We start from the raw sequence: 24057 nt of genomic DNA on the forward strand, positions 1-24057 counted from the left end.
CCTCTCCTCTCCTCTCCTCTCCTCTCCTCTCCTCTCCCTCTCCTCTCTCTCTCTCTCTCTCTCTCTCTGTCTCCATCTCTCTTCTCTTTGTCTCCCCCCCCTCTCTCTCCTTCAGACATAAATGAGTGCCTGTCCCCAGGGGTCTGTCCCATGGGCGTTTGCAGCAACACAGAGGGCTCCTACTCCTGTATGACCTGTGACCTTGGCTTCACGCTGGCGCCCAATGGGCTCACCTGTGAAGGTACTACTTTTTTTTACTTGGGACTAAACTCTAATGACCCTTCAATCCTGCGGGAAGTTCACCTCTTATGCTGATGATTTTATTTGTAGTCAGTCACAGCTCTGTGTGGTAGACGAGTACCTGCAGACTAGCGGAGGCTGGAACGAAGCAAGTGGAATGGCATCAAACATCTGGAAACAATGTGTTTGATGTATTTGATACCATTCCACTGATGCCGCTCCAGTCATTACCACGAGCCCATCCTCCCCAGTTAAGGTGCCACCAACCTCCTGTGCAGTAGATGCGATTTGATTCGTCATAATTCCCTGATGTGAAACAATGAAAATGATGTATATTCATGTGGCAGGTTGTGACACTTTCCTTGAAGTTTTGGCCGCTTTAGTTGGAGGACAAACTGAGGACCCACTTGGATTAAGACCTAATGACCTCCCAGCTGTGGTGGGAATGTGTCACGCTACATTACGTGTGTGTGTCTGTTTTCCCTACGTGTCCCCCGGCAGACATCAACGAGTGTGAGGACCACGGTCTGTGTCTGGCAGGACAGTGTACCAACAACCCTGGTTCATACAGCTGCTCCTGTCCATCGGGCCTGGAGATGGTGGACGGGACATCTTGCAGAGGTACACACACTCACACCCTCTCTCTTAGGATGGGGGGTGGACGTCCTCTCCTGGTCAGCTGCGTGTGTATTGATGAGCTGTCCTTGATTAACTATCCGATTAGCCTGTCATGTTGTCATGTTTGCCTCTGTGTGTGTGTATGTATTACAGATGTGGATGAGTGTCAGTCTGGGGGGATCTGTGGAGATGGGGACTGTCTAAACACAGAGGGTTCCTACCTCTGCATCTGCCCTGATGGATACACCACAGGCACCACAGATGGAATTGGCTGCCAAGGTGAGAGAGAACAAAATATACTGTTTATAACTAACTACCAACTTGTTTGAATGTATTACCACAATTAGGACAAGCCACAAGCCCCGCTCCTGTCTGGGTGAGGGCATACAGTGCATGTAGATGGCAGCTTGTACTCCCTGACCCTGTCTCTCTCAGGGCTGACCCCTCTCCCCTTGACCCCCCTGCTCCTGCTCTGGGGTGCCTGGATGTCCACTTGTTCCCCAGACCAGTTAGGCAGCAGTCATAAAACACAGCCATTGTTTCTAACAGGCCATGGCCAGACATCAACCGTCTCACTGCTCCCCCTCTCTCAGCTCCACTGGACCAGGTTTGATGTCATTCCAGCCGCACCCATTGCCCTGGTCACAACAGAGGGGGGAAAATGCTGCTCCTAATTGTTGGCAAGAGAACTAGCTAGCCTTTCACTGAAACCTTCTGGAGCATTAGCTGTCAAAATACAGAGGAATGGAACCCTCTGGGAGAATCAATATGAAGGGAACATAACTCAGGCTAAATGTCTGACCTGCGTATTATTGATTCTGGTATAGTTTAATGCTGAAGGGTACCTAAAGTTAGCATAGCCTGGATGAAAAAACATTGGGCATTACACTGAGCATGTTATCCCTCTAGAGTGATGTGAAGCAGGTAAGCATAGAGCAGGGCCACTCTCTGGGGGTAGAGGATCCTGGAGGGGGTTATGAGGGCCGAGACCTCTTCCAGCCATTCATTTACATTTTAGTAATTTAGCAGACACTCTTATCCATGGGCACATCAACAGATTTTTCACCTAGTCAGCTTGGGGATTCAAACCAATGACCTTTCGTTTACTGGACCCATGCTCATAACCGCTAGGCTACCTACCGCCCCAAACGTACTCAGCAGGCTAGGCAGCCCCTCCCCAGTACCCAGTACTGATGGCTGGGCTCTCCCTGATGTCCCCTGGCCATGTACTACAGCACCACACCAGTGAGCAAGACAGACCCAACCTGCACACTCCCCTGGCCCTCTGCCACAGCTAATATTTCCCTTTAATTGTCCTATAAATCAGATGCTGGGTATATTTTCATGCCGTCTGCTGTTGTGTGTGCAGCGCTGACACAATGAAAGCCAGGCCTTTCTGCCATGGGCCCTGCAGGGAGTGGAGAGGGGGTACATGGGAAGGAGGGGGAGCCCAAAGTGTTTGGTCTTCTGGTTGGAACACAGTTGGACTGGCTGGGTAGATGGTTGCTTACAGGGCTTTCACTGTCTGGGACTCAACAGTGGACTTAGGACTAATATAAATCACAAAGATGAACTAATCACTTGTCAATCTAGTATAACCTGCCATTCAGCTCTGTTTGAGATAAATCATTGCTATAAATGCTTTGTTATTGAATCACATGTTATTGAATCACAGTTATTAAACTGGAACATACATTGGGGTGTTTACCTAGGCACTTCTCAGACTGTTTTGTTCCCTGTACCTCCATACATGTGTTTACTATCTACCTTGAGAGATTTGTCTCATTATCAGCCCTTGGCAGAAGAAGAGGGGCTTTTCATTCGTGTTCTATTTTTGTTGCTTTTCTGCCTTGCCCCCACTTATTATTCAGTCCAAATACCTGGTAAGTTATGTTGTAATGTGGCAATTATCCACCAATCTACATTTAATCAAGCATAAAGCCATCATTATAAATGTTTTACTAGTCGGAGTGAATGTTCCCAGACTAACCCAGCAAACCGGGAACAATCCCAGGACATTATCTAAGATTCCCATTAAGTTTTAGTAAGGATTTGATCTAACATTAGGATTATAACATCCGAAAGACATTCAAAGAAAATTGTTGATAACCAAATCGTATTTTTTCAGTATATAACCATGGCAGTATGGTCAGTCGTTAGCCTTCTTAGACATAACTAACCCAGGGATATACTGTTAACTGGGTTATTCACCATCACTTCGCCCAGACTCTTTATATGCTGCCTACTTCTGGGCCATAATTACAAGGTATCCAAGACTATGAGGGCTGATCTAGGATCACTTTGGTTTTTTAGCTAATGAAAAATAAGATAGCTGGGACCATATCAAGCTTCTCAAATGAGGAATTAAATCGGGTGTGTTAAAAGAAAAAGCTAAACAGTACATTTTTACAGAATGTTTTATTTTCTACAGTTAAATCTAAATTCTGCCTGGATTTCTATATCTAAATGAAATGAAGACATCCTCTCTTCTAGTAGATTATATCTGAGCTTCAATATCACCGTTTTTTCCCTTCTAAAGAACATGGTTAAAGAATATGTGGGCTTGAACCTGCAATCTTCAGATCTACAACCCTTGTTGTATAATCATCAACCCTCGTTGTGTAATCACCAACCCTCGTTGTATAATCACCAACCCTCGTTGTATAATCACCAACCCTCGTTGTGTAATCACCAACCCTCGTTGTGTAATCACCAACCCTCGTTGTATAATCACCAACCCTCGTTGTATAATCACCAACCCTCGTTGTATAATCACCAACCCTCGTTGTGTAATCACCAACCCTCGTTGTGTAATCACCAACCCTCGTTGTATAATCACCAACCCTCGTTGTATAATCATCAACCCTCGTTGTGTAATCACCAACCCTCGTTGTGTAATCACCAACCCTCGTTGTATAATCACAAACCCTCGTTGTGTAATCACCAACCCTCGTTGTGTAATCACCAACCCTCGTTGTATAATCACCAACCCTCATTGTGTAATCACCAACCCTCGTTGTGTAATCACCAACCCTCGTTGTATAATCACCAACCCTCATTGTATAATCATCAACCCTCGTTGTGTAATCACCAACCCTCGTTGTATAATCACCAACCCTCGTTGTATAATCATCAACCCTCGTTGTGTAATAATAATCACCAACCCTCGTTGTATAATCACCAACCCTCGTTGTATAATCATCAACCCTCGTTGTATAATCATCAGCACGACTGGACAGTTTTTGTGTTATGAGAAAATTTGGCAGAACCTAACTAATGTTCTGGGAACTTGCCTAGAACAAATTCTGGTTTGCTGGGAAGGTACATCGTTTTTTTTTCATATTTCCTGTTTGCCAGTACAGTAAAGTGTTCCAAATGGCCAGTGTATCTTACTCTCAGACAAACCCTTGACTGCACACATTATTTTTCTTCATGCTAAAAGAGAACGAGATTCTCAATGGGTGGACTGATTCATATTGTACCAAAGGAGATAATACTTCAAGACTGTAATCAACATAGAAAACTTAACAATCATTGCCTTTCACACGTTCCTCTCCCATTGTCTCTTTTTCTCTCCGTCGCACTCTTCCCTCGTCTCTCTCTTTCACTCTCTCTCTCCCCCCTCTCATCCTCCTTTCTCCTCCAGATGTTGATGAGTGCAGCAAGGATGGCGTGTGCTCCCATGGCCAGTGTCTAAACACGGGTGGCTCCTACATCTGCCTTTGTGAGACTGGCTTCAAGTACTCTGTAGACACAGCCGACTGTGAGGGTAAGAACACTCTACCAACCTCATGCCTCCCTCACTCTTCCCACAACAAGCCACTGCTTCTGCCCCAGCTGAAACACTACATTCTCACAACATTTCAGCAGAGTTAATAGAATGTTCTGGTCCATTTAGACCAGAGTTCGCACCACGGTGTAACACGTTGCCTATGATCGATTATGTAGCTGTAATCAGTTTGGTTTCAGTGGTGACGTTCCCTCAGTGAGAGAGTCCATTCCTGGCTCAGAGGCTTTCCTCTCGCTGTAGCCTTGCATAAGAGAGCTCCAAGTGACTGGAGCTCTCCTTCCCATCTCCCCTTTGAGGGGTGAATTAACCCATTGTGGGATGGAGGTGATTCTCCCTCTGGAACGTCTCCCTTTGCTCCTTCACACGTTTTTCAGTTGCTCCAAAATATTGCTCTTGGCCATGCTGCTGCCGAGCAGCACCACAGGCCTCCTACTCATGCAGGGGGAGCTATTGTGCTGCCTGTGAGGAGTGTGGTTGCTGTATGTCAGTGCATGTGTGCGTGTGCATGCATGAATGACATAAGCGCATGTTTATCTCAGGGCTCCTGGCCGGCCCTACTCATGCTGGAGATCCATGCTGCTGTGAGAGGTGGAGGATAGGATTGATATGTGTATGACATTAGAACATCTTCTGTCTCTCCACAGATCAGAATGAGTGTAAGGAGTTTGGTAGCTCAGTGTGTGGCACCTGGCGCTGTGAGAACACCATTGGCTCATACCGATGCTTCATGGGCTGCCAGCCTGGCCTGTATGGACAGGACAACCCAGACTGTGGTAAGTCAGAGTGGACACACAGGCACTGTGCTTAGTCAACAGGTAATGTACTTACTTAATGGATAGCTGAAGGCACCCGAGTATCAGCCTCACTGCTCATTTACCTTGGGGCGGGAGAGGACAGGGCAGTGGTCTGAAAGAAGCACTCTGCATTGTCTCGATAGCCTCCCAGCTCACCCCCACCATAGAGAGATACTGATATCGCTCTGGCACGCATACACAAAGAGGCTCGTGTGAATCAAACGCTATCAAGTGCACTGGGCCTTCCTGGCCAGGGGAGCATAGAAAAGGGGAAATGGGCCCTGAAATTGGGCCATTTAGAAAGGGAACAGCGGTGTCATCCGAGGCAGTGTTTGAGGCCCGTCTGATAATAGGGCCAGGTCTCATCCTCCAGACAATGGGGCTAATGGAGCCCTATTGGCAGGGGCCAGGGGTGTAACCTGATCCCAGCTGTTCCCCTCTCTAAGTGGGGCAAGGCTGTCGTCTGATGGGATGTACGGTGCACCCTACCCCTCCCGTCCAGCCACCCGCTCCGGGCCTCAACCTCCTCAGGTCTCTGCAACTTGAGACACCCGTTCTGGTGGTCACCTGGCCCGGGATGGGTGTAGACGACCGATAAATCTGTGTCTAACATCTGTAAGGTTGAACCAAAAGATTACATGTAATGAAATACAAAATTATTACGTGAAATTGAATGAAGCAATAATGTACGTTGATGCTAATACGATGTACAATATTCCATTATATTTCTATATGATAACAATAGCATAATACAGTTGTGGCCAAAAGTTTTGAGAATGACACAAATATTAATTTCCACAAAGTTTGCTGCTTCAGTGTCTAGATATTTTTGTCACATGTTACTATGGAATACTGAAGTATAATTACAAGCATTTCATAAGTGTCAAAGGCTTTAATTGACAATTACATGAAGTTGATGCAAAGAGTCAATATTTGCAGTGTTGACCCTTCTTTTTCAAGACATCTGCAATCTGCCCTGGCATGCTGTCAATGAACTTCTAGGCCACATCCTGACTGATGGCAGCCCATTCTTGCATAATCAATGCTTGGAGTTTGTCAGAATTTGTGGGTTTTTGTTTGTCCACCCTCCTCTTGAGGATTGACCACAAGTTCTCAATGGGATTAAGGTCTGGGGAGTTTCCTGGCCATGGACCCAAAATATTGATGTTTTGTTCCCCGAGCCACTTAGTTATCACTTTTGCCTTATGGCAAGGTGCTCCATCATTGTTCATCACCAAACTGTTCCTGGATGGTTGCAAGAAGTTGCTCTCGGAGGATGTGTTGGTACCATTCTTTATTCATGGCTGTGTTCCTAGGCAAAATTGTGAGTGAGCCCACTCCCTTGCCTGAGAAGCAACCCCATGCATGAATGGTCTCAGGATGCTTTACTGTTGGCATGACACAGGACTGATGGTAGCGCTCACCTTGTCTTCTACGGACAAGCTTTTTTTCTGGATGCCCCAAACAATCTTGACGCCAGGCCATCCTCCAAAGGTCTTTGCCTCACAGATGCACTCACACCTGCCTGCTGCCATTCCTGAGCACTCTCTGTACTGGTGGTGCCCCGATCCCGCAGCTGAATCAACTTTAGGAGACGGTCCTGGCGCTTGCTGGACTTTCTTGGGCGCCCTGAAGCCTTCTTCACAACAATTGAACTGCTCTCCTTTAAGTTCTTGATGATCCCATAAATGGTTGATTTAGGTGCAATCTTACTGGCAGCAATATCCTTGTCTGCAAAGCAATGATGACGGCACATGTTTCCTTGAAGATAACAATGGTTGACAGAGGAAGAACAATGATTCCAAGCACCATCCTCCTTTTGAAGCTTCCAGTCTGTTATTCGAACTCAATCAGCATGACAGAGTGATCTCCAGCCTTGTCCACCTCAACACTCACACCTGTGTTAACGAGAAATCACTGACATGATGTCAGCTGGTCCTTTTGTGGCAGGGCTGAAATGCAGTGGAAATGTTTTTGGGGGATTCAGTTCATTTGCATGGCAAAGATGGACTTTGCAATTAATTGCAATTCATCTGATCACTCTTCATAACATTCTGGAGTATATGCAAATTGCCATCATACAAACTGAGGAGGCAGACTTTGTGAAAATTAATATTTGTGTCATTTTTAAAACTTTTGGCCACGACTGTATATTTAATATGCCATATACAATTTTTTTAACAGTTTCACTAATTAATTTTAATTAACTTAATCATTATGACACACCCCTCACTAATGTCATTGGTTACACTAATTGCACTGTGTGTCTACATAACCTGGTACAAGTATTCATGACATTACCCTGAGGAAGACACAGTGATGCCCAAACATTGGTAAATACCCATTAAATTGCTGGGAGATTATACGTGGAGTGTGCAAGTTTTTTATTTTGACAGTTTATAACATCAGTCCAAAAACAACAGAACAGCACCGTCTCCATGACAATTGAAAACAAGAGCGCCTATGTGTTTACTGGCAAAGACAGACCATCAGTTTGTGTATGTGTGTCCATGAGAGATGAACATCATTTTACTATATACAGAAGAGTGTTTGATTAATGCTGGTGCACACCCGTTTTCCAAGCAGGTTGAATAGGCCATGGCTGGCGCTGTTGTTCGCCTTTGCCGGTGATCTTCTCGCTTACCGTACCTTCTCGCTTACCGTACCTTCTCGCTTACCGTACCTTCTCGCTTACCGTAAACTTCTCGCTTACCGCTTACATGATTAAGTTGGTTTTATAAGAGGCATATCTGACATTCAACAAACATACAGGCCAAGTATTTGCTCATATCAAAATGGCTTCCAAACCGGCAGGGCCAGGCCTGAAGGGGAGAGAGTTGTGATAGCATGATCTAGTGGAAAGAGCCCCAGATGGGGCGGCCTGAAAGAGAGAGAGAGGGTGTTGAGATGCGGTGAACGTCGAGCAGCCTGTTATATTCTCATCGCCATGCCTCTTTATTTGACTCACAGTGGAGAGCAGAGCCTAGCTGAGCGTCAGCACCCTGGCCGATGACAGAGCCTGGCTTGGTGTGTCCCTCTCTCTTCTGAAGACCATGATGTTGTGTGGCTGGATCCCAGTGTGGAGGGGCCTGTTGTGAGAGCTGGCCAGATCCATAACAGCTGCTCACAGCGTCCCCTGTTTTACCATTTACCATCAACTTGGCCTGTCTCCTGCACGCATAGGCTCAGTTCAATATAGTCTGAATAAGTTGTGTGATGTAAATAGGTGCTGCTGGTTATTGCATTAGGCGCCCACAATAGCCATGTTGTTGTGTAACTGTCTCCTCTCACTTATCTAACCACCAACAAGGTTTTTTTCCCACAACAGTTTGACCATAGAGGTCACACATTGTGGGCCATGACCCACACACGCTTTAGGCTGAACCTGTTCAAAGGCAACAGCCCAAGTCCAAGTCAAAATTGCCTAGGGCATCGAAACAGCTCCAGCCTCTCTGGTCCAGTCCAGTGGTGCAGCCAGCCATGGCCATCTCTGACCCGCTCTCTCCTCACTTCTTTTCTGGTGCCTCTCCTCCTCTCTTCCAGGCTCCCCAGCATCTTCCTGGGACATATATTCGGTACATCCACACAAAGCAGCACAGATGTTGACTCAGAACCTCTCCCCTCCATCCCCCGCTGATCTGAGGATCAAGCCCTCTCGCCTCTCTCTCTCCCCTCCACAGCTCAGCATCTCAGCACAATGGCCACTTGTTCCCAGGGCATTATGGGAGGTTTTGAGAGATGCTGCCGTCACCCCAATAAAGTGTCTGGGGAGGGAGCTCAATTACTCTGAGGCGTTTATGTCTGCTTGTAAAAATCATCAAATATGAGGCCAGACACTGTAATTTGCCATTTCTTCGAGGGGCGTTGTTTTATTTTTACTCCGATGGGGTGGCGGTTGTCTTTGGCTCTGCTCGCCAAACTCATTTTGTGGTCATAATACAAAAGGGGGAAACAGTCTTAAGCTGCAAATGCGCTCTACCTCTGTCCATTTCAGTTGTTCACTCATCCCTGCTACGACAGCCTATAGAGACAAACTGTGGGTACTGTATGAGGAAAAACAGTGTGTGCTTGTCAATGTGTTTGTGTTGGAAAAGAAACACGTATCTCATTTTGATCCAGCTGCAGATCGGCGTTGTGGCTATACATTTTGTGTGGCTACGACTTGTCTTTATTAAGGCATACAGGGCTGGAAATCATTGGTGGTCACTCTCTTCAAGCTCCTACACGAATGTATGGAAATGTGATGTGTTTGAAAAGACATTTAGCACACTGTTGTCCAGATGTAGGGTTATGTTGGGGAATGGGCATAGTACACACAGGTTATAAAACACGGCTTAATCTTGGAGGTGGCCGGGCTCGGCTGGGGAATGAAACAACAGATGAAACAGAGAAAAACGCTCCTGTAAAATAAATATCCCTCTTCATCCCTGGCTAATCCTATATGTCAAATAACCCTGGCCTGCATATGGCTCCAATCAGGCCATGGGTTGCCCAGGGAACCAGGGAACACAGGGGAGAAGTGTGGAGGGTGTGCCAACAGTCAGCTAGCCACACAGGCCCACCATGTGCTCCACATTACAACGCGGCACCGAGACCTTCACTTAACATGCTCACCTGATCTGGCCTGAACCATTACCGGGCCAGGCTGATTTACACTCAGGAAGGGGCTCCTGGGTCAGACCATTATGAGAGAGGGGGGTGGGGGTGGGGGTAATGGAGGAGATGGCCCATCAGCTCAGAAACTCCCATCTAAAGTTAACTTCTCACCCCACCTCCAATCCACCCCCTCGAGCGATTCCGTCTCACATGCTTCCTGTTGTTACGACAGTGATCATGACTTGGAAAGTGTCGGAGAGGGGTTTCAGCTTCCTGCTGTACTGTGTCAGTGTTCATGTTGCTGTATGTTACTGACAGTGCCTGTATTATTAGAGTTAGAGCATACATTATGCATTTCCCACAGGCCATTTAGCATGTGATTAACATGCTCACGGTCTGGCTGGACAGATTAATTGAAGAGTTTAGTAAGGCTGTCAGTCCCAGTGCTTCAGAACATCCATGGAAAGACCATTAAAGCAATGTCCCCTTCCTTTCTGGGATGATGGTTTGATAGCGTCATATATGTCGCTACACATGTGGAAATAGGAACATTGCTTCCATGTTTCAGATGGATGAAAATCGCGGGGCAGACGCAGATTATTTCATGTAGCAGCTGAGAGTTTCGATGACCTTCCTGAGAGACCTCCCAGCTGTCTGCTTTACTCACACTGACAATCCAAAACCCCACTTCAGCTTTTCACACATGCTGAAATGTTCTTCAGTGTTACAGTATACACCTCCCATTACTATTAGTCTGTAGCAAGTGCTCAAAATCCAGACGGTGCAGAGGGACTATAGCTACTTAAAACATTTAAATAAGTGAACATTTTAATGGGGAAACAACTACATGTTTTTGATAACGGCCCCTTCTACTAAGTTTGTAAACACAACGTTTGTATTTTGGTGGCTCTTATGTCCCCACGTCAACTTTTGTCTTCATAGTGTCAGAGCCATTTGGCTGACATCACTAGAAGCACTATTTTGGACCATCTTCGGGGTGGCTGGACAGTCAGGTCTCCCAGAATGCACTTGTCTGTAATGTAACTGTACAGCAAGGGCCCAAGCCAAGCTCTCTCCATCCCTGCTGAATGGGTTGCTTAATCCAGTCATTCTGGCTGCCTCTTCTCCTTCCCCGAATGATGCAACATTTACGAGAGCTGGGAGACAGAATAAATTGCTGCTAGACAATATGTGAATGTCAGTTATTTTTACCTTAACAAATCGACTAACGTTATGAATCCTTGGCACAACTGTACTTCCATTTGATTCCAATTGATGTGTTAGCATGTTTGATAAGACATCCAGGGCTATTAGATGCCATGAAGTTGATTTATACTTTAATGTCTACTGTTCCTGTCATTATGTCATGCCCATAACTTTGTAACATAGAGAAAATATTACAGTACCAAATACTCCTCCATTTCCCCATGACTGCAAATGTCCTGTAAAAGATTATCTTTCGCTGATTCAGCCATTTTCATTCTAATTAGAAAAGAACACACACAGCATGGAGTCTCTAACAAAGGAGAACTTGGCAAACTTCCCTCAAATTCCGCAAAAAAGGTGCCCTTCCAAAAAAAAAAAGAGAACACTGCTGAATGTGGCTTTTGTGTGCATTTTACCTTTCTGTGGTAACATAAGCGATGTAGGAACATAATAATGGTTGTTTGTGTGTCACAGAACCTGGTGAATTGGAAGGTGGTCAGTGCACAAGCAGGTTAAAGTTGACCAGCGGTTTATGTGATTGACCAGGGAACAACCATAGATGACTGAAGTGTGATCAAACCATATGTTTTTTAAACAATTATAATCAGCCTAGCCTCTCTAACATTGTCTGTCGTTGACCTCTGCACCATGCACCATACTCCAATGAATAATAAATTATGTATGTAAGAAATTGCTACCAAATGTTACCTTTAAACAGAGGGTGGTTGGGAATCAGCACTAGTGTTATATGGTTCAGTGTTAACCATCTCTAAGTTCTGTGCTTTCCCTCTCCTCACGCATCCAAATGTACACATAACAATGTTTTCCCCTTACTTCATTAAACAGGCTTTATGATATATGGCTGTGCATGCGAGCGGCTGCACATGGTTGCCAGGCATCGGCCTCTCCCTCCTTTTAAACCAAAACATCTTCTGAATGAGTCCAGATCAGCCCTCCTGCTTAGATTTGTTGCATGCAACAACCTTTTTGAAATTACAAAAGTAAGATGTAAAATAAGTCAAAATAGGTTAACTGATTAAAATAGGAAACAATGTGGACCAGTCAGAGTTGTTGAACAAATTGTACATTCATTCAAGCCAAATGGAAATCCTATCCTCGCCATTTGGACCAAATATCTCTCAAGTGGCTTATGTGGATGTGGAAGCCAGTCAGTCCCATGTTGTTACATCATCTCAGACCTCACTGGACCAGTAAGTGGGGTGACAAGAACTTCTCACTCCATAGACCCCAGCAAGTTTCAAGTTTTATTAGTCGTACTGTATGTACAGGATACACATCACAGGAGGTTGGTGGCACCTTAATTGGGGAGGACGGGCGTATGGTAATGACTGGAGCGGAATAGGTGGAATGGTATCAAATACATCAAACAAATGGTTTCAATGTGTTGGATGCCATTCCACAGCTCAATTCCAGACATTATTTAACAAAAGAGAAACTTAACAATGAAACAACAAAAATAAATAATAAAAGATAAGAATACGAACATGAAGTAAATGGCTCAGTAGAATAGAATAGGCATTATAGCATAAGTATAATACAGGAAGGCACAAGTTATAGTCCAATATGTACACATGTATCAGGGAAGGGAGTGCAAGTGTTTAAATTGTACAGTATTAACAATAGTAAATAAGAATCTGGTAGCAGCAATTGTGATCTGTGTGTGTGTGTGTGTGTGTGTGTGTGTGTGTGTGTGTGTGTGTGTGTGTGTGTGTGTGTGTGTGTGTGTGTGTGTGTGTGTGTGTGTGTGTGTGTGTGTGTGTGTGTGTGTGTGTGTGTGTGTGTGTGCGTCAGAGAAACCCTTAGAGCAGAGGAACCCTTAGAACAGAGTAGACATGCTGAGAGGCAGCCCTTACAGTCCTTTCACTGGGTTAATTGATAGCCATCGGGGTCAGCAGAATGGGTTCCATCAAATGATCTGGGTCCCCACGAAGCTGTAGACTATCCCATTATTTTCCTCTATTCATTTTCTATGTTTGACATGTTATGATGATGGTTATTGTTATTATAAGTCGTAGCGGTAGTAGTGTTTATTTTAGTATTACAACACACGGTCATTAGCAAGCCAGTCTTGAAATAGTACAGTTATACATGCGTAGAAGATAAACATTGGAATGCATTATGTTATGCTCACCTTTGGGTGCCCTCTTGTTTAGATATTGATGAGTGTGTGAATGAGACCATCTGTGGGGACCATGGCTTCTGTGAGAACACAGATGGCTCCTACCGTTGTCAGTGTGACCAGGGCTACAGCAACCCCCCTGGTGATGCCGGGACCCATAGCTGTGTGGGTAAGTAACTGTTAAATTATAAACTTCACTGGTTAGCATGGTCAGTGACTGTATACCAATGTGCAGTATGTACTGTAATGTGTGTGTGTGTGTGTGTGTGTGTGTGTGTGTGTGTGTGTGTGTGTGTGTGTGTGTGTGTGTGTGTGTGTGTGTGTGTGTGTGTGTGTGTGTGTGTGTGTGTGTGTGTGTGTGTGTGTGTGTGTGTGTGTGTGTGTGTGTGTAAGCACACTCGTGCCTGTCAGTGTGCATATGTACGTGCTGTGCATCGGTGTGTGTAAATTTATCCCCCCATTCCCGTCCCGTGCAGACGTGAACGAGTGTGAGATGAGCACGGCGCTGTGTGGAGAGGCCCTGTGTGAGAATGTGGATGGCAGCTTCCTGTGCATCTGCCCCAGCGACAATGAGGAATTTGATCCCATCACCAGCCAGTGCCGCCCGCAGGGTAACACACCACACACAGGAACTTATGGGACTTAAGGGTTCATTCTGTCTATGCGGGATTGAGTTTTCACTGTCTTAATGAGGCATCTCATATTATCATGACATCTGGGGAACGAGCAGGGAGCGAGTGGTTGCATGTTCCCTGTAGTAGATGTTTCTATTGGACAACCTTTCTTCTGAGTTTGACTCCATACTATTGGATGAATGGAGAGTTATGTTTTATCCCTACAAGGATAAATGCATTGCAGTCTGCAAAAAACGAATTGCAGGAAAACTATTCCAGCCATCCCTTACAGAATTGATTTGCTGTGCTCAGAGCACAACTCCAAGCTCTCGCTCATGGTCAAATCTCCCCAGTCAAATCTCCCCAAGTCAAATTCCCCCCAAAGACAAACAAGGATAAGGTATAGCTATTGGCAAAACTGCCATGGAAAGATCTCTCTCAGAAACACTAACAGTGTTCACTGTAAACAGATTACTGAAATACAATGTCAAACTTACCTTGAGTCTGTGGCATTGGCTTGTCTTTAGCTTGACATGGGCATGTACACACAAGCGAGCCATATTTACATTAATAAGCAGCATGCTCTCGACGGGGATGTTTTTGTTCTCGTTCTGTATTAAACCCCAAGTATGCCTTGTGTACTTTGACCCCATTCCGCTGTTTGCTTTTGACGTGTGGTAATCAATCATGTGAGAATGAATGGTGTGTTGACTCACATGCCAGTGTTTCCATTTGGCTAAGCCCGCTGCTTAACTGTGAATGCCTGAGACCATGTCTGTGGATAAAAGAGCAGCCTCAGCAGTGTCAGCTGAAGGTACTCAGGCCTACTGCCTGCCCTACTGTATGTTGTGGAGCTCCTGCCCCAGGGAAACACAGTGGCACTCACTATGCTGTTAGACATGGGGCCAGTAGACTGACTGATTCTTACTGATATCATGATGGCAATAAATATTATTTGTAGTGGTAATGCTATAGTCTTTATTGTAGTAATTCAACCCTGAAAGTAGCAACTAGTATTACAATTTATTCTGCAAATCCCCTCCATTTATTCCCCTCTGCATCTCTTTCTCCTCATGAGAGGTGTGATTTCCCTATGTGTTCTACAGGTGAAGATGCTCCTCCTAAGCCAGCCTCACCCACTGAGGAGCAGAGGAAGGAGTGTTACTACAACCTGAACGATGCTAACTTCTGTGACAACGTGCTGTCTCGCAACACCACCAAGCAGGAGTGCTGCTGCACGGTGGGGGCCGGCTGGGGGGACGACTGTGAGATCCACCCCTGCCCAGTCCCAGGGAGAGGTAAGCTTACAGTATGATTTGAGACTGAGGGAGATTCCCAAGAGGGATTGAATGATCAACCTTTAGGAGACAGATATTCAGATACAACTGTTCACATATACTCACTCCTTTTTGCTTCATGATGTATAATACATTATTACAGAAAGGAGGAAGTATGTTTGTCCATTCATTCTTGTTTGTTTCTCCAGAGGAGTATGACCAGTTGTGTCCACATGGAAGTGGTCTTCTGCCCCAAGCTGTTTCCTCCCACAGCCTGGAACAGCAGAGGTTCAAAGGTACTTTACTCCCATGTTGCCTCCTCAACCCACTGGCTTCTGTTTACAGTCGTAATACCTGAGGTTTCACCGTTTTTCCTTCTCCCATAACTTTGTACCAACACAAAGAAAATGGCTGTTTCAGCTCCCCTTGTATTTACACCCATGGCAGCCGTTTAAAAAGTCCTGCGTAATTTCCTACCAAATTTATGGTTCTCTTTAAAGCTAGCTCTTTACACCGTGACGGGATACCTGCATACCTAGCTAATTAAGCACAAGTGTTGTGCACTAACCAGCTTGACCTAATAGAGAAGGCTGTCTCAAGCAAGGTGCTGTGCTCATTTTACAGTAGGGGCCAGGATTTGAGGGGTCTAGCTAGCTACAGCACATGGAGGGGTTATATTGAGATTCTACAGACACAGTAGGCCTACACAAAGTTTAGGCTGATTCTAGAGGTGATATATTAAAGGCAAGGTGATTTGGATGAATGGAATGTGAATTTATCAACCGATGTCACCTTTCTCTCTCTCTCTCTCTCTCTCTCTCTCTCTCTCTCTCTCTCTCTCTCTCTCTCTCTCTCTCTCTCTCTCTCTCTCACCAGATGTGGACGAGTGTAAGATGTTTGGGCCAGATATCTGTAAGAATGGCCGTTGCTCTAACAACTTCTCCTCGTACTCCTGCTTCTGCCGTACAGGCTTCTACTACGACAACATCCGGCTGGAGTGTGTGGGTAAGGGCCGCCCACTGTCTCTGCTTTTCTCAGTTCCACCAAACTCTCAACTATGGGACTCAGTCGTTGACGTATGCGTGTGTGTGTGTTCCAGATTATGACGAGTGCCTGACAGAGAAGGAGTGTGTGGATGGGGTGTGTGTGAACACTGCCGGCTCTTTCGACTGCTTCTGCAGTCCCCCTCTGGTCCTGGACACCACCCGCCGTCGCTGCGTCAGCGTCAACACCACCGAGGGTGAGACTCACACACTCCTACATCTCAAGGTTTATCCAGATGAAACAGTTACCAGCCAGATTATTGATTCAGCTGTCCAACATTAACAAGATAGAATTAGTAGAAACTCCCTCCTTTCCTCTTTTGTGAATCACTCTTCCCTTCTCCTTCCTTCCCTCTCTTCTCCCTTCCCTGAACCACAGAGACTCATGAGCCTGAGGAGGACATCCACCTGGACATCTGCTGGCAGGGCCTGGTAGATGAGCGTATGTGTGCCCAGCCCCTCATCGGCAGGAGGACCACCTACACAGAGTGCTGCTGTCTCTATGGAGTGGCCTGGAGCGAACAGTGTGCCTTTTGCCCCATGAGGGACTCTGGTAAGGGACACAGCTAGTCGACATTCATGCTGTTATTATTCAGTTGAAATGTAGAAGTGACATTTACATTTACATTTACATTACATTTACATTTACATTTAAGTCATTTAGCAGACGCTCTTATCCAGAGCGACTTACAAATTGGTGCATTCACCTTATGACATCCAGTAGAACAGTCACTTTACAATAGTGCATCTAAATCTTAAAGGGGGGTGAGAAGGATTACTTATCCTATCCTAGGTATTCCTTAAAGAGGTGGGGTTTCAGGTGTCTCCGGAAGGTGGTGATTGACTCCGCTGTCCTGGCGTCGTGAGGGAGTTTGTTCCACCATTGGGGGGCGGGAACTGTACTTCCTCAGTGGTAGGGAGGCGAGCAGGCCAGAGGTGGATGAACGCAGTGCCCTTGTTTGTGATACATATCTCACTAAAACACTGACCTGTGTGTTTGTTTGTTTTCGATCAGATGACTACGCAGCAGTGTGTAACCTGCCAAGGAGAGGGGGGTCTGACAGTCTACGAGAGAGGCCAGGCTACGAGTACGGTCCTGGGGTTGAGGGTCCTGATAGGCCCTATGTCCCCCCCTACTGGGACAACTATGGAGGAGGGCCCATTACTGGGCCTGGGGGTACCTACTACAACCCAGAGGACACCCAGGGCATCCCCCTGTTCACGGACAACACCAACGACTATGGCTCCCGAGAGGGAGACATAGAGCCGCCACTACGTGTCCCTGTCCACCGGCCAAGAGAGTTCCAGCCTCGCCCTGTAGACTCATATAATGGTAAGCTCATAAGAATCATTCAAAAAATACACATCAATTAATATTATTGCTAATGCATGGTGAAATGCTACCTCTGTAGGGACTCCTTCTTCATTCATATTCTGTTTCCAATAAGACCGCTTTGATGGCTTCGAGGGCCTGCGAGCAGAGGAGTGTGGCATCCTGAACGGCTGTGAGAATGGCCGGTGTGTCCGCGTGAGGGAAGGTTACACCTGTGACTGCTTTGATGGATACGAGCTTGACCTCACCAAAATGGCCTGCATCGGTAGGTTCCTCTCCCACTGTCTCATAATGTCCACCTGCAGTCAGAGTCAGATTCTCCTCTCTGTGTTCTTACCAGATATATCATTTCCTTTTGGAATTCCTAGAAATAAATTAGTCAATTCAGATAACCTTTTGATCTGTTCCATTTTCCCACATTTAAAAATGATATATGGTTTGGGGCTAAGATCAAACCCTACTTCAGAATGAGGAAGCATTCCCTAGGTTTGTGCCTTTTGGAGACAGGTCTTGGGGTTCTCTTTAGTGAGGTAACTCGCCATGCAATATCACGCAGAGTTTGGCTGCAGAGAAATTACAATCAAACCTCCCATGTCAGATTTAAGCAATAAGGCCCAAGGGGGTGTGGTATATGGCCAATATGCCACTGCTAAGGGCTGTTCTTAGGCACAACGCAACGTGGAGTTCCTGGATACTGCCCTTAGCTGTGGTATATTGGCCATATACCACAAACCCCTGAAGGTACCTTATTGCTATTATAAACTGGTTACCAATGTAATTAGAGCAGTAAAAATACATGTTTTGTCATACCCGTGGTATACGGTCTGATATACCACAGCTGTGCAGGGCTTGAAACACCAGCATTCAGGGCTCGAAACACCCAGTTTATAATAGAAAATAGAAACCACTTGAAGGCAAACAATGAAAGGACACTTGGCTGCTGCCTTCCAGATAGTATTGAGAGAGAGACAGAGAGAGAGAGAGAGAGAGAGAGAGAGAGAGAGAGAGAGAGAGAGAGAGAGAGAGAGAGAGAGAGAGAGAGAGAGAGAGAGAGAGAGAGAGAGAGAGAGAGAGAGAGAGAGAGAGAGAGAGAGAGAGAGAGAGGGAGAGAGCGATGAAAGCAGTTTTTACAAGTACTGAAAGTTAGGCATCCCTCTAGCCCCCACTGTCGCCAGACATCTACTGCACCTGACTGTGGAGCCATCCTACCACCCATACTGACCAGGCCACTATGTGGGACTTCTGACACAGGACGTGTGGCATGAACAGCTGCATTTGCTGTGAAATCGGTCTCCTCAGTTAACTCTGCGTGTCTCCTTTTCCTGCAGACATAAACGAGTGTGAGGATATCAGTGACAACGTGGCGCTGTGTAAGAACGGGGCCTGTACCAACACCGAGGGGTCGTACAAGTGCACCTGCCTGCCTGGCTTCCAGGCCTCTGCCAAGCCCCATGAATGCATCCCAGAGGTCCCAGTAGCTGGCTTTAGAGAGAGAGTGGCAGGGAAATGAGGGTGTGCATGTTGGAGATTTTTCTCTCCCCCCGCCCTCTCACAGGGCCTGGCACTAAACCTCCATCAAAAAACACTGAAACGTCCACGCTTGTCCCCTAAACACACACACACCAACACACATACACACATACTCTTATTGACTCTTTCATATTTTCTCTCTCTCTACCACACAAATACTCATTCACATTTCCACAGGGGACCAGGAGCTATCCAGTGAATGTATTCCATGGGATATCCTATTTCTTAACATTTATATTCTGCCTAAAGGGATTTTCTGAGGAGTGACCTTTTATTCAGTGATCCCAGGCAGTTTGGTATGCATACATACATTTTTTCTGCATTGTTTTTCTCCATGTGTCTTTTTGGTTGATTATTTATTTCATGTACATGACAAGGCTCTGTAAAGTAAGAGGGCATAGGATGTATATTGTCTTATTTGTCAGACCAATATACGTTACTAACGATGAGGGGAAACAGTGTGAATAGTTTTTTAAGTTTGGTAACTAAGCCTGGAGGAAGCTTATTGTCGTAAGCATGCCACATGTTATATTCATATTATAACATAATAATCACATTGCTATACAGGGAAAGTTATTTTCAAACCACTTTTTACTAGTATTTGGGATGCTTCTGTTGTCAGCAAGGCCTTTAAAAGGACCAACCACCACTTCCACTTGTCTTCTGTGTTTCTTATAACAGTGCAATCCTACAGTCCTCATCCTCGAGACAAAGAGGCTCCTCTGTTGGCAAGGTTGTCTCAAGAGCAATAACTACGATCAAACAAGGGCCAGACCAGATTCATATGCTATCACAATGTTGCTTTGACCTGCTGCCAGTACAAAGAGAGAGAGAGAGAGAGAGAGAGATAATTGAATATGGGCTTGGAAAGGCTATAAATGTGCAGTACCAGTCAAAAGTTTGGACCTACCTACTCATTCCAGGGTTTTCCTTTATTTTGACTATTTTCTACATTGTAGAATAATAGTGAATATATCAAATCTATGAAATAACACATACGGAATCATGTAGTAATCAAAAAAAGTGTTAATAAAATCTAAATATATTTTATATTTGAGATTCTTCAAAGTTGCCACCCTTTGCCTTGATGACAGCTTTGCACACTCTTGGCATTCTCTCAACCTGCTTCATGAGGTAGTCACCTGGAATGCATTTCAATTAACAGGTATGCCTTGTTAAATGTTAAATTGTGCAATTTATTTCCTTCTTAATGCATTTTGAGCCAGTCAGTTGTGTTGTTTGTTACAAGGTAGGGGTGGACACATCTCAACATCAACTGTTCAGACTCTCTGAAGTCATTAAAGATCCCATGGCACTTATCGTAAGAGTAGGGGTGTTAACCCCGGTGTCCTGGCTAAATTCCCAATCTGGCCCTCAAACCATCATGGCCACCTAATCATCCCCAGCTTACAGTTGGCTCATTCATCCCCCTCTTCTCCCCTGTAACTATTCCCCAGGTCGTTGCTGTAAATGAGAACGTGTTCTCAGTCAACTTACCTGGTAAAATAACAGTAAAATAAAAAAAAGAGGACACTGCGTGAATCAGGCCTTCATGGTCAAATTGCTACTAAAGGACACCAATAACAAGAAGAGACTTGCTTGGGCCAAGAAACACAAGCAATGGACATTAGACCAGTGGAAATCTGTCCTTTGGCCCAATAAGTCCAAAGTTGAGATTTTTGGTTCCAACCGCCGAGTCTTTGTGAGGTGCTGAGTAGGTGAACGGATGATCTCCACATGTGTAAAAAAAATACAGTAGAAATACATTACTGTACTTTTAGATTTGTGTGTATTGTTGTGGATTATTAGATACTACTGCACTGTTGGAGCTCGGAACACAAGCATTTCACTACACCCGCAACAACATCTGCTAAATATGTGTATGCGACCAATAAAATTGGATTTGATTTGATTTAGTTCCCACCGTGAAGCATGAAGGAGGTGTGATGGTGTTGGGGTGCTTTGCTAGTGAAACTGTCAGTGATTTATTTAGAATTCAAAGCACACTTAACCAGCATGGCCACCACAGAATTCTGCAGCAATACGCCATCCCATCTGGTTTGCACTTAGTGGGACTATCATTTGTTTTTCAACAAGACCAATACCCAACACACCTCCAGGATGTGTAAGGGCAATTTGAACAAGAAGGAGAGTGATGGATTGCTGCATCAGATGACCTGGCCCCCACAATCACCCGACCTCAACCCACTTAAGATGGTTTGGGATGAGTTGGACCGCAGAGTGAATGAAAAGCAGCCAACAAGTGCTCAGTATATATGGGAACTCCTTCAAGACTGTTGGAAAAGCATTCCAGGTTTAAGATGGTTGAGGGAATGCCAAGAGTGTGCAAACCTGTCATCAAGGCAAAGGGTGGCTACTTTGAAGAATCAAAAATATGAGATATATTTAGATTTGTTTAACACTTTTTTGGTTACTGCATAATGCCATGTGTGTTATTTCATAGTGTTGATGTCTTCACTATTATTCTACAATGTAGAAAATAGTAAAAATAAAGAAAAACCTTTAAAGGAGTAGGTGTGTCCAAACGTTTGACTGGTACTGTATATGATTAAATATGTAATATGTTTGTATAGGTTCCACTAGCCTTCTCCCACTAGTCAAGAGAGTAGTTAAGCAAACATATTGTCCCATAGCAAATGTTTTATGTTTACATTCAATCACATTCCCATTCACAATTGACTTCAGATCCCATGTAAGAACATTCCCATTAATGCATCTCTGATTGTGAGTAAAGGCTTTGTTGACGAGGTTTAGGATATTTTGTACAGATCTAGTACTATGTATTAATGTTTTTGTTACATTCTAATAATGCATATAGTGCAGCCAATATTTTTGTTTGACAAAAAAAAATCAAAAAAATCCAGCATTACAGTTTAGCCATTTAGATTTATATATTTCTGTAAAAAAAAAACGTTAAAAAAAAAACATATCTTTATGTATGAGGAAAGTGGTTTACACTGTACCAGAGAAAGTGTATGTATCCTGCCCTGTGGAGCAGACATTGAAATGTAATGTTGGGGAATGGCAGTACTTTTTTAAACACAATGTGGTGCCATTGATCCGACAAGTACAATACAGAGAAGAATGCCTTCTGAAATGCAAAGCATTATTCTTTGTGCCATTAAAACACAACTTGTTTGCCTTTCAAATAATGTTACTGGGAACAAAACAGTATGTCATTCTGGTGACCTTTTTTAAAATCAATATAATGAACACTATTCGTCATTTAACTTTGTTGTCCTTTCACATTCAACTCTAGAAACATGTGATTGCTGATTAGTCATGTTTTCAAATTTTCCATGAAGAGAAATGCGTATCTTGCCATCACCTATCTTACACATATTTGGAGGATGCCTTCTTTCAATGACTGATGCCCTTGACCTGCATTCAAAGAGATGCTCACTGTACTCTTTATCAGTCTATCTATACTGTATGATTCATCCCTCCACAAGTCTTACATTGAGGTTAAACAAATTGTGAACATGTATTTTATATTATTTAAAGCTTTGTAAACCACACGTTGTGGTGTAGGATGTGATGTATGCTGTGGTCAATGAAAATATCATGTTCATTCCTTTTGTTTACCTCTTGACTGTAGTCACTATCTGTCATCAAAATAAACTTTGAAAATATCTATATTTATTTGTCTCCCTTATCTGTGGAATATTCTACACACATTACACAGATACAATAATATCCTCATTTCGAAACCAAATGTTTATGATGCAAATATACTTTCAGCTCAAATGGAGACACTTGCATGAGTATGGAGGGTGATCAATGCCAGTTTGAGAAATATAATATATCAGCGCGCATGATTCATGACCTAGTGAAAATGCTATGTTAAAATTAAAATCGAAAATGGCTAATTGAAAATTGGAAATGGTAAATAGAAATTATAAATGAAAATGGTAAACACAACATGACAAATGGTTTACAGATAATGTTAAATGCTATGTGCAAAGTGGATGTCTACATTTTCCAACTGCCCAATTTAGTACTTACTCTTTTTATTTTCAAAGTGTATGCAAATTGCTTCCCGGAGGCATGAACCAGGAGAGCAACACAATACCACCATGCAGTGATACATCCTAGCCATGCCGTGTTTTCTGTGCTTTCATTTTAGACTAGTGTAACTGACAGGGTTTGAACCTGGTGTCCTGTACACCAGAGGAACAGCTTAGCCAAAGCATAGGAAATGTAGCTTGGGGAGCCAATGCAATTTTTCTGGTCTTAGCAAAGTTACTCAACACTAGGCAAAGTTATTCCTCATATGTGCGTAGTCACCAAACCACTTCTCCTTGGTTAGCTGTTCACATAATGAGTCTGATACCTGAAGAGTTGCATTGGCTCCCAGAGCCTTGGCTTCAGCTAAGCAGGCCTATGCTTTTCTGGTGTGCAGGAGACCTGGGTTGGTTACACTAGTCTAAAATCAATGTACAGAGAGATGTACCACTACATGGGGGTGTTGTGTTGCTCTCCTGGTCCACGCCTCCAAAAATCAATTTGCATACACTTTGAAAATTCTAATGCAAATTGAAATAGAAAACGCTTAATTGGGTAGATGGAAAATGAAAACAACCCCTTTCAATTTCAAATGACATTTTGCGATTTTTTTGTTTACCATTTGGCTTTTTTCATTGATCATGACCATTTTTATTTCAAATTTGTATAATTTCACATTTTTCTATTTTCATTTTAACATAGCAATTTATGGTGGAATGAATCATGCACACTGATATGAAAATAAAAATATATTCTTATTTAGCATTTAAGCATTGAATTTTCGATCTGGCACGTATCACCCTCCATATACCAGAGAGGATTTTACGTGTTGTGAGCATTGTGTGGTGTG

At 44.3% G+C, this 24057-nt stretch overlaps 1 protein-coding gene across 2 annotated transcripts in view; it reads left to right on the plus strand.

Moving 5' to 3' along the window:
• The window catches only part of LOC118369087 (latent-transforming growth factor beta-binding protein 2-like), a 184750-nt gene extending 161910 nt beyond the window's left edge, over positions 1-22840 (plus strand). For both annotated transcript variants that reach the window (XM_052496861.1, XM_052496862.1), the window contains exons 27-41: positions 116-241; positions 742-861; positions 1012-1137; positions 4505-4627; positions 5293-5421; positions 13419-13553; positions 13861-13995; positions 15105-15296; positions 15485-15571; positions 16152-16280; positions 16375-16515; positions 16698-16871; positions 17334-17651; positions 17767-17916; positions 18980-22840. In XM_052496861.1, the coding sequence (XP_052352821.1) occupies positions 116-241; positions 742-861; positions 1012-1137; positions 4505-4627; positions 5293-5421; positions 13419-13553; positions 13861-13995; positions 15105-15296; positions 15485-15571; positions 16152-16280; positions 16375-16515; positions 16698-16871; positions 17334-17651; positions 17767-17916; positions 18980-19161 (2267 nt within the window). In that variant the 3' untranslated portion in view covers positions 19162-22840. The remainder of the gene's footprint in view (positions 1-115; positions 242-741; positions 862-1011; positions 1138-4504; positions 4628-5292; positions 5422-13418; positions 13554-13860; positions 13996-15104; positions 15297-15484; positions 15572-16151; positions 16281-16374; positions 16516-16697; positions 16872-17333; positions 17652-17766; positions 17917-18979) is intronic.
• The last annotated feature ends 1217 nt before the right edge of the window (positions 22841-24057 follow it).

This window comes from Oncorhynchus keta, chromosome 35 (assembly GCF_023373465.1).
Source record: "Oncorhynchus keta strain PuntledgeMale-10-30-2019 chromosome 35, Oket_V2, whole genome shotgun sequence".
NCBI lineage: Eukaryota > Metazoa > Chordata > Actinopteri > Salmoniformes > Salmonidae > Oncorhynchus > Oncorhynchus keta.